This window comes from Lemur catta, chromosome 17, assembly GCF_020740605.2.
Source record: "Lemur catta isolate mLemCat1 chromosome 17, mLemCat1.pri, whole genome shotgun sequence".
NCBI lineage: Eukaryota > Metazoa > Chordata > Mammalia > Primates > Lemuridae > Lemur > Lemur catta.
Window position 1 is genome coordinate 31,665,868 of NC_059144.1, and position 16,940 is coordinate 31,682,807.

A 16,940-nucleotide genomic window follows, 5' to 3' on the forward strand; every position below is an offset into this window, starting at 1 on the left:
TAAAACCTATAATGCCCTACACCGGTGACCCCTGTGTTGAGACCTGAGATCTCAGCAGCCCCATGTACCCAGACCTTGATGGTGAGAAGCATCTCTTACACACTCACTCAACTAATATTTACTGAGTGCCTACTTTGCCCTGGGGACACAGCCGTGAACATGACCTATACAATTATCACTCTAAAATAGCCACCATGGTAATGCACAGAAGATGAACAGTAAATAACAAGCAAAAACACATCATAACTTCAGATTGTGATGAGGACTATCCAGGTTAAGAAATAAGCAGGATGCCGTGATAGAGAATGATTAGGGATGGGAGAGCCCTGCTGACAAGTCAATCTGGAATGAAGTGACACATAAAAAATAAAGCATAGTTGGCCATACAAAGAACTAGAGAGATTTATTTATTCCAGGCTGAAGGAACAGCAAGTGCAAAGGCCCTGAGGCAGGAAAAACTGGACTTGTTCCAGGAACACGAAAGTTAGCAAAGTGAGTGAGACATAGTAAACCATGGGTGGAGTGAAACAAGATGAGGTCAGAGAAACAGGAGGGAGAACCATATCAGTAGGTTCTTTAGAGCTGGAACAAGTGACAGTTCAGAATTTATAGTAAGTGCAATAGGAATCCACTGAAGAAAGAAATTTAATTGGAATTGACCTGGTCCAATTAATATTCTCAGAAAATAATTCTAGCTTCTGGGTGGTAAAGGGACCCTTGAGCTGTGCTTTTCAAACAGACATGAGTCCTTGGGGGTCCCGTTAGATGCAGGTTCTGAGTCCGCACATCTGAGCTGGGGCCTGAGCAGCAACAGCTGCTGCTGGTGCTGTAGGTGCATGGACAACACCCTGCGCAGTGAGCATCGAGGAGTCAGGGTGGAAGCAGGGAGACCAGCTGAGTAATGATGGTGGTTTGGTCTAGGGTGATGGTGGTAGAGATGGAGAGAAGGGGATGGATCCTTGATTTATTTTAAAGAGAGCTTCATGTGTGGGGTCAGAAACCTGGAAGAGAGAAGACAACTGCTTTTAGTGTGCGTATGAATCTCTTGGAGAGCTTGCTAAGACACAGACTCCTGGCCTTGACCCCAGAGTTTCTGACCCGGGGGCCTGGGGTGGGGACTGAGCTTCTGCATTTCTAACAAGCTCCCAGGGCTTGCTGATGCTGCCGATCCCTGGTAGACACTGGTCTAGAATCCTTCAGGGGCATATCAGAAATTGGAGGGTGGCTGAAAGGCTTTCTTTGGTCTAATCCCTGCTTGCCTCCCCAGCCACATGCCCCAACACCCCGCATGAAAACCAGGACCTTCTGCTTACATCCCACCATGATGAGATGCGGCAGTTGGGATTCTCTGAGCTTGTGGGCCCTTGTGAGTTTCAAAATCTCTTGCATGAACATTGCAGCCCTGCCTTGCCTCTAAATTCCAACAAAGGCCTGCTGCCAAATATGAGAATCCTAGCTTTCTGATTTCGCGGGGATTTCAGAATATCACCTGCTATCAGAACCCTAGCTGAGCCCTGGACTTTGTGGACATGGGGTCTGGCTGACCACACTGGGCCTCCTCTTTTGCCCCCTACTGGCTGTTCCCAGTCCTGCAATAGCCACTCCATTGAGTGTCAATGATGTGCCAAGTATACATGCTTTATCAGTTTCTTAGGTTGCTAGGAAACCTAGCAAGGTGTCAGCAGGGCCATGCTCTCTCTGAAAAGTCTAGGGGAGGAATCTTTCTTTCTCTCTTCTCACTTCTGGTGGTTGCCAGCAATCCTTGGCATTCCCTGGCCTGTAGACACATCACTCCAGTCTCTGCCTCCATCATCACATGGCATTCCTCCTGCATAGGTCTGTCCATGTCCAAATTTCCCCCTTCTTATAAGGACACTAGTCATTAGGTTAGGGCCCTCCCTAATCCGGTGTGACCTCATCTTAACTATTATATTTGCAACAATCCTATTTCCAAATAGTGTCACAGGCTGAGGTTCCAGGAAGGAAATGAAAGTTGGGAGGACACTATTCAACCCAGTACAAGTGCTAAGCACTTACATGCACTATTCTATGTATTTCCTGAAGCAGCAATGTGAAGTGGTTACAGGTATCATCTACCTTGGACGAGTGAGGACACAAAGAGCAGTGAGGCCATGTAACCTGGCCAGGGGCACATGCAACACGTGAGGTTGTAGTTACAGTGGAGTCACAGTACAGTACCCGCCCCGAGACCCCATCTGTATCCTGTGACATAGTAGGTCTGAACCTGCATCTCTGTAGACGTGTGACAGTGAATGGATGCATAAAATAGCAATGTCCAAGGAAATTTACTCATCAACTATGCCAAATGTTATGAAATTCTTCTTCCAAGTGTAGATTTCTGGAATTTCTTCAAATATCCTTTGTAGGTTTATAGTGTGAACTTGCTGACGATGAAAAAAAAATTGCAACATGAAGCTTTCTAATCAACAGTAGTAATTTTTATATAAAAATATCTTCTTCAAAGTTTAATAATTCAAGAAATGGAAGTAAAATGCAATTACTTTCAATTTTGTTACACAGACAATTTTGTCTTCCTTGGGGCTTAGTTAGCTGTCAAAAATATTTTTAATTTTTAATTTTAGTTATTTAGTGAGCACCGCTTTTCTAAAATCTTTATAAACATCAACTCATACCACTTTAAAAATAAAATGTTATTTATCTGTGGTATTAAAAATGTATAGTTTAGGAGATTTATAATTTTCAAATACAAAAATATCCTTTCTGTTTCAGTGTATGTGCAGTATTTTAATGAATTGCACTGTAAGATATATGAGAAAAACTTTTTAAGTCATTTATTTAAAGTCATCACTCCACTTAATTTCCCACAGCTATAGTATACAAATACTCTTATCAGGTATCTTTTCATATGTTGGCTAACCAATGGCCAAAAAGTATGGTCAAAGATCATCCAATGATCTTCACAGATCTAGGAAATCATGTGAAGTTAATTGTGCAGTTACTCAAAGCTTTTTTGGAAACATTGTCATAAGTTTTCTCATTAAGGAATCTATCAAAAACTTGACTTATAATAATTGCCACTGAGAAATAAAGTTGCTTTCTCTAACTGAAAATTTTATAAATCACCCTGAAATGATGTGAGCATGTAAGCGACCTGTCAGTGAGCTAAGAATCAGACAGGCTGCATTCCACCCTGCTTTTACTGAATATTATTTTGATGCCAGGTTATAGAGAAAGGTAAGGTACAGTGTTCAGATCCATATGGTGACATATGACTTAACATGTGCTTAACGTAAAAGCACAATCCAAACCTAATACTTGAGTTTTAAAAAGCAACAAAATCATCGTTTCTTAGAGCTGGAGCAGTCTTACAAGCCATCTAGGCGATATTTGTCACTTCCTCAAAGAGGAAGCAGAGTCTAAAGGCATTGCCATTTTTATGTAGTTACACAGTTCAGGCAAAGCTTGGCCTAAAACTTCTGCTGAATTCCTGCTTTAGTGTTATGTGTGTATTTGTTTGTTTATTCATTTATTCATTTACTTATAAGTCATATCTTGCAAATTTCCAATAGAGTATTGCAGTAACATCATAGAAGCCATATATATAAAAATCTTATGAAAATAGAAAAAGAAAAACAACACACACACACACACATACACACATGCACAGACTGAACTGTGGACCAGTTATCCAGACCTGCTGCCCAACATGGGGGCCACTAGCCACATGTGATTGTCGAACTCTTGAAGTGTGCTTGTCCACGTTGAGATGTGCTGTAACTCTAAAATACACACTAGATTCTAAGACTTCTTTTAAAAGAGAAAAGAATATAAAATAGCTGCAATATATCTATTGATTTTATTTTAATTAGATGTTGAAATGAAATAATGTTTTGGCTGTATTAGGTTACATAAAATATTAATGTATTATTAAAATTCACTCATTTCTTTTTACTTTTGAAGGTGGCTATTAAAAGTTTTAAATTACATATGTGGAAAAAAAACCACATACGGAGCTTACGTTGTATTCCTACTTGACAGCACCAACCATATAATGTCATTTCTGTCTTTGAATACTGCATTCAGCTCTTAGCTTCTGGGAAAAAAAAATATGGGTTTGATAATTCTCCTTATCTAATTAAAGGAAACTTGCTTGCTCTTCCAAGAGATAAAAACATTTTCCTGGTATTAAATTACCAAAGATTTTATTTTGAATCTCATACGAGCAGCATTAGGTGACAGAAGGGGTAAAGCTTTCAACCTTGTTTTTGCGGAAGATGCAGAAACATTATTCACTTGGTTATTTTTTTATACTGTCTCTCAAAAAAAAAAAAAAAAAATCTCTAAGCACCTAGTATCTAAAGATACACCAGAGGGAGCTTTTCCTCGAGTGTCAAAGCCACTGAAGACTGGTCATGTCCATCTGCCATCCATCCATCTGCCTTGATATACAGTAAAATTCTGAAAATACTTCAGAATAATGAATGGATGGATGTCAAATCCATTAGATTATTTCTTACTCAAATAGCCATTGTTTCAAATGTACTTTCCACATAATATGAAGAACCATTCATTCAAAACAGTCTGTGTCCAGACATGGCGTGCAATGACATTGTGTTGCTCTTAGGAGCACAGGTTTTGCCCTGCTAGATCTCAGCGATCTCTGTCCTTGGGCAAGTTGCACCACTGTGCCTCTATGCTGTGTCCTGGGACAAATCGTCTCTCTGGGCCCAAGTTCCTCTAATGTAAACTGGAGATGGTCAAACCTACTTGTTGGGTTGTTGTGAGTGTGCCTGGCACACGTGGAGTGGTCAGTAAATGGGAGTTGCCTCTGCTAGGGTGGTTGTAGCTGATTGAAGAAATGCCTTGATGTTCTGGCTACACTCACTTCCTGCCATGACAGATGATCCATGTAGCTTGTGTTCATGCCAAGGAAGGGCCATTTCAACACTGCAGGGACGAGCCTTATAGGATGTTTGTTCTCCTTTGGCATTGCAAATAAAATTGCAGAAAGAAACTTTTGAGAGAATTCTGCATCCCTTCTTTGACAAAACAAGATCTTAACACCAGCTTCAACCAACTCCCTGCTCCATGAGATGCCATTCATGGTGGCCTAATTCAAAGAAAAAGCAACCGGAATTAGTGACAGCTGATTCTAAGAAACTTCCTCTACCTGGTTCATTTGACTGCAAGTGAAATATATGAAAGCAGAGTCTGATATTCTGCTTGTCTCTTAGGTGGTGGCTTAGTCTTCTTTCTGGAAAAAGTTCCATACAAATGAAAAGAGCCTACCTGCTCTTTGCACCCTGTTCCCAGTCCTCTGTCTCCCTTTCTGTTGTTTCCTGCAGGTGATAATACAGAGTACGACATCTGAAGGAATCACCCCATAAGTTAGTGAGACTTGCCTTAATTTATTCCGACATCACTCCTGACCTTCTAAATATCTGTATAGTTCCCTAAGAACAATGCAGAGAAAGTCATTCTGCTCAGAGGAAACACTCTAAATATTTTAGAACGGACTGATGTCATCTCTTTTTCCTTGTTAAGCTTTTTGAGGAAAGTGTCATTTGGATAAGGGTATCGATGAAGTTGATACAGCCCCCACAGAGCCTTATTTTCATTATGTGTCTTTGCTATTAAAGGTCTTAAGGAACTAGAACTCACATGTCAGGCGGGAGGGTTATCTGCACGTGGCATCTACATGTGCTCTCTGTTTTTAATCCACATCACCCCAGATGCAAAATATGACACATCTTCAATTTCCTCTGATGGAATCCACTCGATGCAGAATCCCAGGGCTAAAGTTTTCATAAGGGAAATGAAGCTGGCAATGACATTACACAGGCCACATTTACAAATAATAAAAAGAAAAAAACCTTTAATTTTTTATTAGATATCATTTTTCCCAAAGGGGAGTTATCATTCTTGCCACCATGATGAGGACCCCCAGGTTCCTGGCTTGTTCTTCTGTCCCTGCCTTCTCTCTACAGCAGCAAAAATTTCATTCACTCTCTGTGATTGAGGAACCCCTGTTGCTAAGCTTGTCCTTCAGATCTCACCCTCCACTCCAAGTGGTTTATCAAAATATTTCCACAGTATTCTCTCTAGGCAGAACTCTAGTGAATAACCTTCCTTCCACGTTGCTGTCACCTGCATGTTTTGTGAGTCAAGCTCTGTGTCTTTGCAGATCAGAACCCAGTAGCCCTGACCATGGTTCATCAACGATTGAACAAGACCTTGCTGCCTTGGATGCAGAAATGACCCAAAAGTTAATAGATTTGAAGGACAAACAACAGCAGCAGCTGCTTAATCTTCGTCAAGAACAGTATTATAGTGAAAAATACCAGAAGCGGGAACATATTAAACTGGTAAGCCCAAGAAACGTGATTTATGTTTGTATGACTAAAACCCTCTTTCCTATAGAAGTGTTGATACTCTTGGATAACTTAAAAGAGATAACAGCAGATGTGACTGGCACCAACTTGGGAGATTGTCCAGGCCATACAGGGTCCACCACACTGATATTTTATAAGCCCCACTATTTTAGCATCTTTACAAACTCCTCTCTCTTTCCCCAGTGAGGCTATGTTTTATTGTTTTTATTTTTACTAAATTATTTTGGGATTATAATCATTTTAGGGAATCTGCAATCTCACAAGGAAGAGGAAGACATTTATCTGTGTTTAAGAAAATTAAGAACTTGCTACACATAAATTTTCACTTTTTTTGGTATCACTGGGCTTTGCAAGAACTGAAAAAAAAAATTATGTAGTCCACTCATTTATATTTAGAAAAGTCGATATCTAAATGGCCAGTAGGGAATGTTCCTGAGACTCCCTGTGAAACTAAATGCCATCGTTTCCATCAATGATCAGTTTTTTCCTCCAAGATGTTTTCTCATGGATTGTGACATTCTCTGCATTGTCGTTGATGCCTGACACATAGTAGTGGCACAATAAATATTTGGCAATGGATAGATTAAATGAATTTAGCAATAAAGTAGCCTTGAAAACAAGCTTAGGCCAAAACAAAATAAATGAGTAAGCTGGAGAGAAATGGAAGTGGTGGATTCTAAGAGGTATTTGTATGCCCTGTCCATTTCTTTGCTGAGGGTCTGTGCATATAAGAGAATTCTGAGGCTGTTTCTGCTTGTAGGGTTGGAAATCTGCAGATGATGTAGCCATCACTCTGTGGTACGTGACTTAGTGATACTGCTGTTCTAGCACTGGCTCCTCAATGACAATATGCAATGAGTGGGTCAAAAATCACATGAATTGCTTATCAAAAATCAAATTCTCCCTGGTAAGTTCTTCTCAACTTGAGCATGCATCAGAATCACCTGGAGAGCTTGTTGAAATATGGATTGGTAGGCCCTTCCCTAAATTTCCAACAGGTCTCTTGTAGAGCTGGTGTTAATAATGCTTCTGCTCCCAGGACCACACTTGGAGAACCACTGCCCGGTACCTAAATGTGAGAGGCTCAGGATTTGTTTTTCATAAGCTCCCCATGATTTTGATTACCTGTTTATGAACGACTGACATAAGGTTGAAGCACTAAAAGAACAGTTGGGGAGGGGTTGGGTTGGGTGTAAGGCGCGATTGCCTTGATAGTCAAAGTAAATTTTAATGGGTCATAATGGCTTTGAGACCCAGCTACAACCACTGCCGTGTGACTTTCTCCAATCACCCACCCCTAGTATTCCAGGAGATAATAATAACAAAAATTAAAATAGCAACCCTGTATTGAACACTCACCATGGAACCATGCACCGTGCTAAGCCTAATCGGGTGCTGTTGTCAGCCCCATTTTGCCCATATAGGAACTTACAGAGAAATTTAGTGGCTTTCCCAAGGTTCCACAACTAGGAAGTGATGCCTCTGGGATTTGAATCTGGGCCCTCAGACTCTAGAGCCTCAGCTTTATCACCGCTGTGTAGATGCCTCTGGGATTTGAATCTGGGCCCTCAGACTCTAGAGCCTCAGCTTTATCACCGCTGTGTAGATGCCTCTGCTAAGTCTGATTTCAAGCTAATGCCACGAGAAGGAAGGTGACTATTCTGCATGTCCTACCCACGCCGCACACACAGTGACCTCCTTAATTATGACAACTGGGGTACTATGCCTCTCTCTCTTTTTAACAACTTTTTTCACATACTGTATAATTCACTCATTTAAAATGTACAGTTCAGTGCTGTTTAGTCTAATCACAGAGATGTACAATCATCACCGTACTCAATTCCAGAACATTTTCATCACCTCAAAAAGGAACCCTCATTCATTCATTTATTCAACAAATACTTTTTAGACACCTGTTCAGTAAATATTTTTAAATAGTGGTAGATAAAAATGATGTTTTCCCCCCTCGTCTTTAGGGAGCTTACTTTCTAGAAGGGAGAATCAGACCATAAACACAGAAAGCTGGTAAAATAGGTAGTATGTCAGGTAGTGAAGAGGGCTTAAAAGAAGAATAACATCGGAAATGAGGAAATAGGGAGTAGGATTTGAGGGAAGGAGGCTGAACATACTTGGTAATTTTAAATAGAATAGGCAAGGAAGGACTTACTGAGAAGGCAACGTCTGAGTTTAGGAGGTGAAGAACTGACTTGTGCAAACATATGGAGGAAGATTTTTCTGGGCAGAAGGATTGACATGCAAAGACTCTGGGCTGAGAATAGGCCTAGGTGTTGGAGGAACAGCCGGGTAGCTCTGTCTAAGGAGGATTTTACTGTATCAGGTCAGAGAGATGGAACTTTTGGAGTGGGAGACACATCTTTTAGGGTTTTCAGGCCTTTGTAAGGCCTCTTTGTTTCCCTGGGAGTGAGGTGGGAGCTGCTGGAAGGTTTTGAGAAGAGGACTGACATGATCTGTAAAATCTTTCCATGAGGATCACTGTAGGGATATCTTGCCCAGAAGTGGTACCCCAGAAAAGGGGATTCCTGAAGCACGATTCAGACCAGCAGTGGCCCAAGGGGCTAAGAAGTCCTGGGATCTCCAACAGATGACTCAAGTTGACTAACAGGATGAATATTACTTAGACGTCTAGATATCCCAGCCCTAATCATCTGGGATTTCCCCACGGCCCCAACTCCTAGGGAAGACCACATTCCCCAAGGAGAGAGACATGGCAATTCAGAAGAGATGTAGCAGAATGATAAGGAAACCCAATACTTACAGGAGATTCCTGAAACAAGAATTCAGAGGATGGATGAAAACAAAAGCCCGGAGATGCCAGGAAGGCCTCTTGGAGAGAAAGAGATTTGAGCTAAAGAAATAGGTGCAGACATCACAAGGAAGAGCTGCAAAATCTCACCATCCTAGGAACAATACGCAAGCACAAGGCACCATATGAAATCTGATGGATGAGAGTGTAGAAAAGCAGTTTGGTAGCTTTTCTCCTGGAGGGGGGAAGACCCAGCTGAGCTCGTAGGTGGGAAAATCCTACTCGAGGAGCTGAGGAAGGGGGAAAATCCTGCTGGAGGTGGCAACTCCACCATATGCCCTTCTAATTCCTCCCTAAGAAGGAGTGTGAGTGCACATTGGAAAAGTTTAGAAGAGTTTTCAGAAAAACATAAACACATGTCCCAGCCAGCCTGGCCCTTTCAGACCAAATGTGAGCAACCTACTCAAAGTGTTCACCCCTTTACCGCTGTGACTGTGGATTTGGGTTTCAGATAAAGCCCCAGTGTCTTTTGAACACACCTGTATAGCACTTTATTAAGAAGGCTAAAGCCCAAACACCTTTGCTATGGAACCACACAAAGTTTATTTTATGGCCATTTGGGGCATTTACAATTTATGCTGTGTGCTTTCTGCTGTGACACGTGTACCAGCTTCCCATCCGCTCTATTTGTAATAACCAGAAATTGTTCTGCCAGGAAATCTTGTGACTGCAAGGCACCCAGAAGAGTTAGTTCTGTCTTTGGTGGCAGTTCTGAATGAGGAACGGGCCTCCCAGGCTAAATTAGACAAACAGAAGTGTAATTAAAAAGCGAGTAAGCCCCAGGTTAAAAGGAGTATTTGGGTGATGAGGAAAATTAAGCAGAAGATATTTCATCTCCCAGAATTGCTTTGGGGATTAAATACCAACGTGCTTTGGTTTAAGGATCATACATTTCAAATGCACATACACAGTTCAAGGTTGGAGAAAGAACCCACGGCATCAGTAAACACCCCTGTGCATTGTTTATTGGAAACTTAATATTTGCACAACGTTCTGATGGACACTGGAGATAAAAATGAATAAAACATGGTCACCACACACACTCAGGGAATGTGTGTAACAAACAGTTCTAATACTGTGTGATAAATGAAATAATAAAGTCATCAGCAAGTTGACATGAAAGCACAGATGTGGGAACAATTTACCTAACTCTATAAATTGATTAGTCTAAAATTCCTTTTGGTTGAAATGTGTGCTCTTCAGAGCTTGATCATCAAGCTGGATGGATACCTGTTGGTGACAAAGTCGCCATTCCAGTGGAAATTGCTTCTGTGGTTCCCTGCCTATATTTACAATAGAAGGAGATGGTTACTTCAGTTAGAAATGCATGAAAATAAAGTGGAAGTTTGCCCACCCCAAAGAGTTCTTGTACCCCCTGAAATCTCTCCATGAATAGCCTGGGGGTCTGTGTACCCCAGTTAAGTATCCCTGCTCCAGGGAGGAACTGTAGGATTGAGGAGTCCGTTCTAACTTGTTTATCTGTTGTTCATCAGCTGCCATAGGTTGACCCTGTGTTTTATCTGTACCATTAGGGTTAGGTTCTAATTTTAAGTGACTTTGGGCCGGCCATGGTGGCTCACGCATGCAATCCTAGCACTCTGGGAGGCCAAGGCGGGTGGATCGTTTGAGCTCAGGAGTTCGAGACCAGCCTGAGCAAGAGCGAGACCCCGTGTCTACTAAAAATAGAAAGAAATTATACGGACAACTAAAAATATATATAGAAAAAATTAGCCGGGTGTGGTGGCACATGCCTGTAGTCCCAGCTACTCAGGAGGCTGAGGCAGTAGGATCGCTTGAGCCCAGGAGTTTGAGGTTGCTGTGAGCTAGGCTGATGCCACGGCACTCTAGCCTGAGCAACATAGTGAGACTCTGTCTCAAAAAATGAATTAATAAATAATAGTGACTTTGGTAAGTGATGGAAATTCTTAAATGTCCACCTTAGGGTTCCCTCAGCCCTGGCATTGAATTTAAGCCTGAACACCCATGGTTGAGTGATAGGGATTTTGTAGTGATATTGACGGGTTTGCTTCTCAGACGCAGGAGTGTTTGTCCCACCATTTGGTCTCCTTCCTTCTTCCTCCTCTTAGTGGCTTCACGAAGAGATTTGCTCAGGTCCTTTCAGTCACCACACACTTTATCCTCTGCGGAGCCTTGCTTTGCTTCGCTTCCTGCCTTTTCTCTTCGTCCTCATGTTTTAAGTCTCCCATCTATTTCTACCTTCCTTCACATTGACCTTAATGGCTCACGTTCTCCTTAACGCATCCTCCTGTCTGTCCCACCAGCAATCATTTCAGGACCCCAAACCAGCATTAGTACCCATCAACCTGAGTTCAATCCCAGGGCATCAAAAGTCACATTTCAGACTGAAAGCTCTGGCTGGATACTGATCCACTACGAATAGACTGGCCCATCTAGATGTGAATGGGGGTGTGTGGGGGGCTTGAGTCAAATGTCCTCATTTCAAGCCTCTTCCCCCTCACTGAGTAACTGTGTGACCACTCTGAACTTCAGTTTTCTCATCTGTCCAATGTAAATAAGAATACTTCTCACCTCATTGAACTATAAGGTGGGATGACAAGACAATGGACATAAAACATCGTTTTTACTGAAAGTCTTTTTCTGTACCCTACATTAATTAACTAGGAAATCTATATGTACTTCGAATGTAAATGTCTATTACAGCTTTTGATATCCTGCTACAGCTTGAGGGAACTCATCATCTTCCTTTGGATGATTTCTGTCAGTACCATGTGCTATTCCAGCTGTCTGGGAGCCAAGCTTGAATTTTCTCCCCTCTGTGGTCGCCCAGCTGAAATATATGTGCCAGGACTAGTTGCAGTTTCAGGAAGTATCTCTACTGTTGCGGTAGTGTTATCTGTCTTCCTCCAATATTCTGACTTTAACATAGGATCATTTTTCTTGAGAAGTAAATGATTTAGCTTTCCCCCAAGTTTTGCATTTTCTTTCTCTCTTTTTTTTTTTTTTTTTGTGAAATCTTTGAAACACATGCATTTTCCACGAAACAAGAAATGACAAGTAAGTAAGATTTTAGTAGTGAAATAAGGAATGAAGTAATTGTCAAAATGTAAGGTGTTGTCAATTTTCCTGATTATTACTGTAATGGAGTTGGTTATACACACACATAAACACATGTCCATACATACATATACATACACATTATACAAATAAGATCCAAATCTATATACTGTTTTTTTGGGGGTTTTTTGTTTTGTTTTTTTTTTTTTTTTTTTTTTTTTTTTTGAGACAAAGTCTCACTCTATCACCTGGGCTAAAGTGCAGTGGCGTCATCATAGCTCACAGCAACCTCAAACTCCTGGGATCAAGGGATCCTCCTGCCTCAGCCTCCCAAGTAGCTGGGACTACAGACATGTACCACCATGCCTAGCTAAGTTTTCTATTTTTTGCAGAGATAGGGTCTCTCTCTTTCTCAGGCTGGTCTTGAACTCCTGACCTCTAGCGATCCTCCCGCCTCAACCTCCCAGAGTGCTTGGATTATAAGCATGAGCTATCATGCCTGGCCCTATTTACTGTCTTAAATTTTCTTTTTTCACTTGTCATTATGTCATGGGCAATTTTTCATGAAAGCTTTTTAGTGCTTTTTAATACCTTCATATTATTTCATTGTACAAATGTAGCTTAATGTATTTTTCCAGTTCCCTGTTGATGTGTGATGTTTTCAGTTTCTTTTACTGTTGATGCTATTACAATAATGCTGTGGAGAACATTGTTCAAGAATTGCTGACAAATTGCCCTCCACAGAGGTTATGCTAATTTGTGCTGCCACCAACAGTGTCTGACATCCACACTCTTTCCACTGTGGGGGTTTATCTTTTTTTTTTTTATAATTTCTGCCAGAGCACATGTTTAGAAATATTGATCTTAAACCCTTTTAATTTAATTATAAGCCAGGGTGAACATATTTCTCTGTGTGTATCGGCCATTTGTGTTCCTTTTTGCTACAAACTGCCTATTCACATCCATTCCCTATTTTTCTATATTCACCTGTCCTTTTGACTCACAGAATTCATGTTGTACTTTTTCATTTATTATTATTAGGAGGTTGAGCACATTAGAGAGTATTAAGTATGCTTATATAATCATTCACCAAAAGTTATTGAAGACTTGCTGTGTTCTACGCACTAGTAGAGGGATTCAGTATGGATGAGACCTAATCATTGTTCCTGCCCTTAGGGGCTTAAAGTGGTTAAGAGCACAGGTTGTGGACATATTAATAACTACTAATAGTATGCCCATCTTTATCAGTTGGTTTGGTTATATACAAACACCCCAAAATTTATTGGCTTGAAACAACAACCATTTATTTAGCTCATGATTCTGTGTGTCAGCAATTTGGACTTGACTCAACTAGATGGTTTGTCTAGTCTTGGCTAGGCTCACTCGTGCATCTCCGGTTCAGCTGCCAGTTACCTAGGGGCTCTGCTCCTGGAGGTTGGCTGACTGTAGCTGTGTCAACGCAGGTGACTGACCCACTGTCTCTCCCCATTGAGCAGGCTGACCTGGGCTTCTTCAAGTGGAAGTTGGAAAGGATTCCAACCGAGAGCAAGTGGAACTATGCAAGGACTCTTGAGAAGTCCTGTAACTTCTTTCTCATTCTGTCTCCCATTCACATGGGAACATCATTGAGATAGAAGAATAACATGAGAAAAAGTATAAAAGCATGTGTGTGCATGGATGGTTCTGAGAGCAAAATATTGCCTAGTTTATTGAGTATGATTAACGCTAATCCAGGAAAGGAAACTTAGAGCTGGAGCATACATAACATATTTGGGGGCAGAGGGCCATTTAAGTCTTTGGGACATACAAAAAGGAAGAATGTCTGGGATTGAGTAGAAGGGGTGAGGAAAAGCTGAGGTCAGAGAAGGAATTCTTGCCTAGTCCAGACTGAAGTTAATAAGAATCTGTACTGGAGTGCCGTTAGCCCAAAGCCATGAGATCCGTGGTAACCGGGAGAAATTAACAAATCTTCACGACTAACTAAATGTGGAAAGTACCCAAGAAGGAAGTCAAAGGTAATACACATTTTTGAGCTGAATGATGGTACATGATAAAAATGAGAAAATGCAGTGGCTGTCTTCCGTGAGAGACTAATTCTAAACTTGCTTGTAGAAATGTAGACATAGACATGGTGGCAGGTCATCCTGCACCGCAGTTGGCCAACAGGCAGTTGAAGATGCTGAACTGAATTGAAGCCCCTGAGAGAGTAGGAAACAGAGTGACTGGTAATTCCTGTTGACACTGAAAATTAAGGAAAGAGAGTTTTGTGTGGGAGTGGTTGGCAACTGGCACCCTACCAAGAGAATAAAGTCATTATTCCCAAACTGTGTGCCAGGGCACCCTCAGGTACCACATAGAACTCATAGAGACATAGTGGATATTTTACATTTTTGAAGGAAACAGAGCAACGTCTGTTGGGTATGGTGTGCACTATTAACATAAAGTTGGTTGGACCTTCTTGTTCAATAAATAGAATTGTTCTTTTATTTATTTTAGCCTAAGGGCATGATAAAAAATGACTGAGATCCTAAAGGTGCTATGAACCAGGAAAGTTTAGGAATCTCAGGAATGATAAAAGTTAAGTCCTGAGAAATAGCCAATAGGTTTAGTAACAAGAAGGTTTTTATAATTGTAAAGCAAAATCAGGTGAATTCCAGTGGTTGGAGCAGAAGTGAGATGGTAACGTTGAAGAATGTGGGGTTGGGGCCCAGCAGCTTTGGAGACACCAGTTTTTCTTCCATTTTAGGGATAGAAGTGAAGGAAAGTTCAAAGGTGGAACAAGAGTTCCAGATTCTGGGACCATAAGGAACATGAAGATGTGTTTTTATGCAGAGGGAATTTATCCAGTGCAGACAGGAAGTGTGAGAGGGGAAAATGACATGGTGGATGGATTGGGTCCTGCTGCAGGAGGAAGAAGGGTGGAAGGCAAAGGCAAGAACCTTTCTCTTGACAGGAAGGGAAAGTAAACCAAGTTAAGGACATATGACAAGATCTGTTAGAAATTGCACATGTGTTTTCCCTTGAAGTATTCACAACTAGCCCAAGAGAGAAACATTATCCGTATTACAGAGATGAGGAAGCTGAGTTTGGGATAATGAAGAGAAGGCAGATAAAGGTCTAAAGATCTTTTAAGACAGAGAAGAGAGAAGTTGAGATGGTTTCTTCTGGATTCTCTCCATCTTCCTCAATCATCTAGACAATGCTTCTCAGACTGTAATGTGCACGTACATCTCCTGGGAATCTTGTTGAAATGCAGATTTGGATTTAGTTGATCTGAGGTAGGGCCTGAGAATTTGCATTTCTAATGTGTTCCCTGGTGGTACCCATGCTGCCGTCCATGGACCACACTTTGGGTAGCAAGATCTGGAAAGCCAGGACATCAGCTCAGAGTCTCTAGAACAGTGCCAGGTCTCAGCAGATGCTTGATAAATGTTCATTGGATTGTGGCTGAACTGAATAGTTTAGACAAGATGTATGTGCTGGAAACAAAGAGGGAGGGAACTAGTTCTACAGAGGGTAAGAATTAGTGCAGCAGCAGGTCTGAGGGAGGGCAGAGAGCTTCCGGAGAACCTGGAGGGAGTGTGGAGCTAACACTTATGTGTGGGCTGACACCAAATCCAAAAAGTCAGAACTGAGTGGGCAGAAGGACTAAACTCAAGTTTAGTCTCTTCACTGCCTTGATGTCGATGTTGCTAAGGGTGAGGACAGTAGGTGGAACGGAAGCAGTAAATGTGAACAGATGCTGGCATAGTCGAGAAAATATGAAAATATTCTGGAGTTGGGTGAATGATGGAGATGAGAACATGGAAACAGAAGCATGAGTGTTACGGAATTCAAAAGAGTTGCTGGGAGACTTAAAAGTAGCCTGTAGAGTGACGGAGGGTTCACCAAGGACCCCTCCTCGCTAATGCCAATGCCAAGTGTGGCAAAGCACCCAAATCACCAGGACAGATTTTGAGGATGCTGATTCCCAGGCTCTGCCCTTAGACATTTGGAATCCCCAGGCCCCGGAATCTGTATTTGTAAGAAGTTCCTCCAAGTGGCTGGATGTTGCAGCCAAGGTGAAGGATTCATGTATCACCTTCTATAGCTCCCTGGGGTAAATGAAAGAGGAGAATGGCCCTCTGGGAAAGGGAGGATGCTGGCAAGAGGACCCTTTCCGCTAGAGTAGAGGCATTGTATTGTAAGACTCCCCGAGGAAATGGCCAGAGTCTCTGCATACTGGAATTTGACATCTAGACAGTTTGATAAATGGCACTACTACAAAGTAATATCTCATGATTTCTCTAATTGTTATGGTCATGCAGGCAATCTCTGTTGAATGATCAAATAGGCTTTCTGCTGGCCCAAGCCCCAGTTAGTATTTGTTCAGATTTAATCCACAGATGAATGCCTCAAATTTCATGTTAATTTTAAATGAATGTGGATTCTTTATTATAATTCTCTGACAAGCTGTGGAGCCTGACTTGTCTGGATTTGTGCCCAGCTCTGCCACTTACCAGCTCTGTGGCCCTGAGCCTAGAACCTGAGCCACGTGTGTCAGTGTGTCCATATGTAAAACAAAGATAACAATATCGACCTCATAGGGCAACTCTCAGAATTAAATACGTTAATATCAATACATGTGAAACTCTTTAAACTGTGCCCAGCATATATAAATTATCAATGAAATTTTGCTGAATTATGATGATATTGCCTTGTCACTA

General features: G+C 41.5%; 1 protein-coding gene across 2 annotated transcripts in view; it reads left to right on the forward strand.

The window, feature by feature from the left end:
* The window catches only part of PLCB1 (phospholipase C beta 1), a 646,359-nt gene that overhangs the window by 542,187 nt on the left and 87,232 nt on the right, over nt 1-16,940 (forward strand). For both annotated transcript variants that reach the window (XM_045528129.1, XM_045528130.1), the window contains one exon: nt 6,167-6,347. In XM_045528129.1, the coding sequence (XP_045384085.1) occupies nt 6,167-6,347 (181 nt within the window). The remainder of the gene's footprint in view (nt 1-6,166; nt 6,348-16,940) is intronic.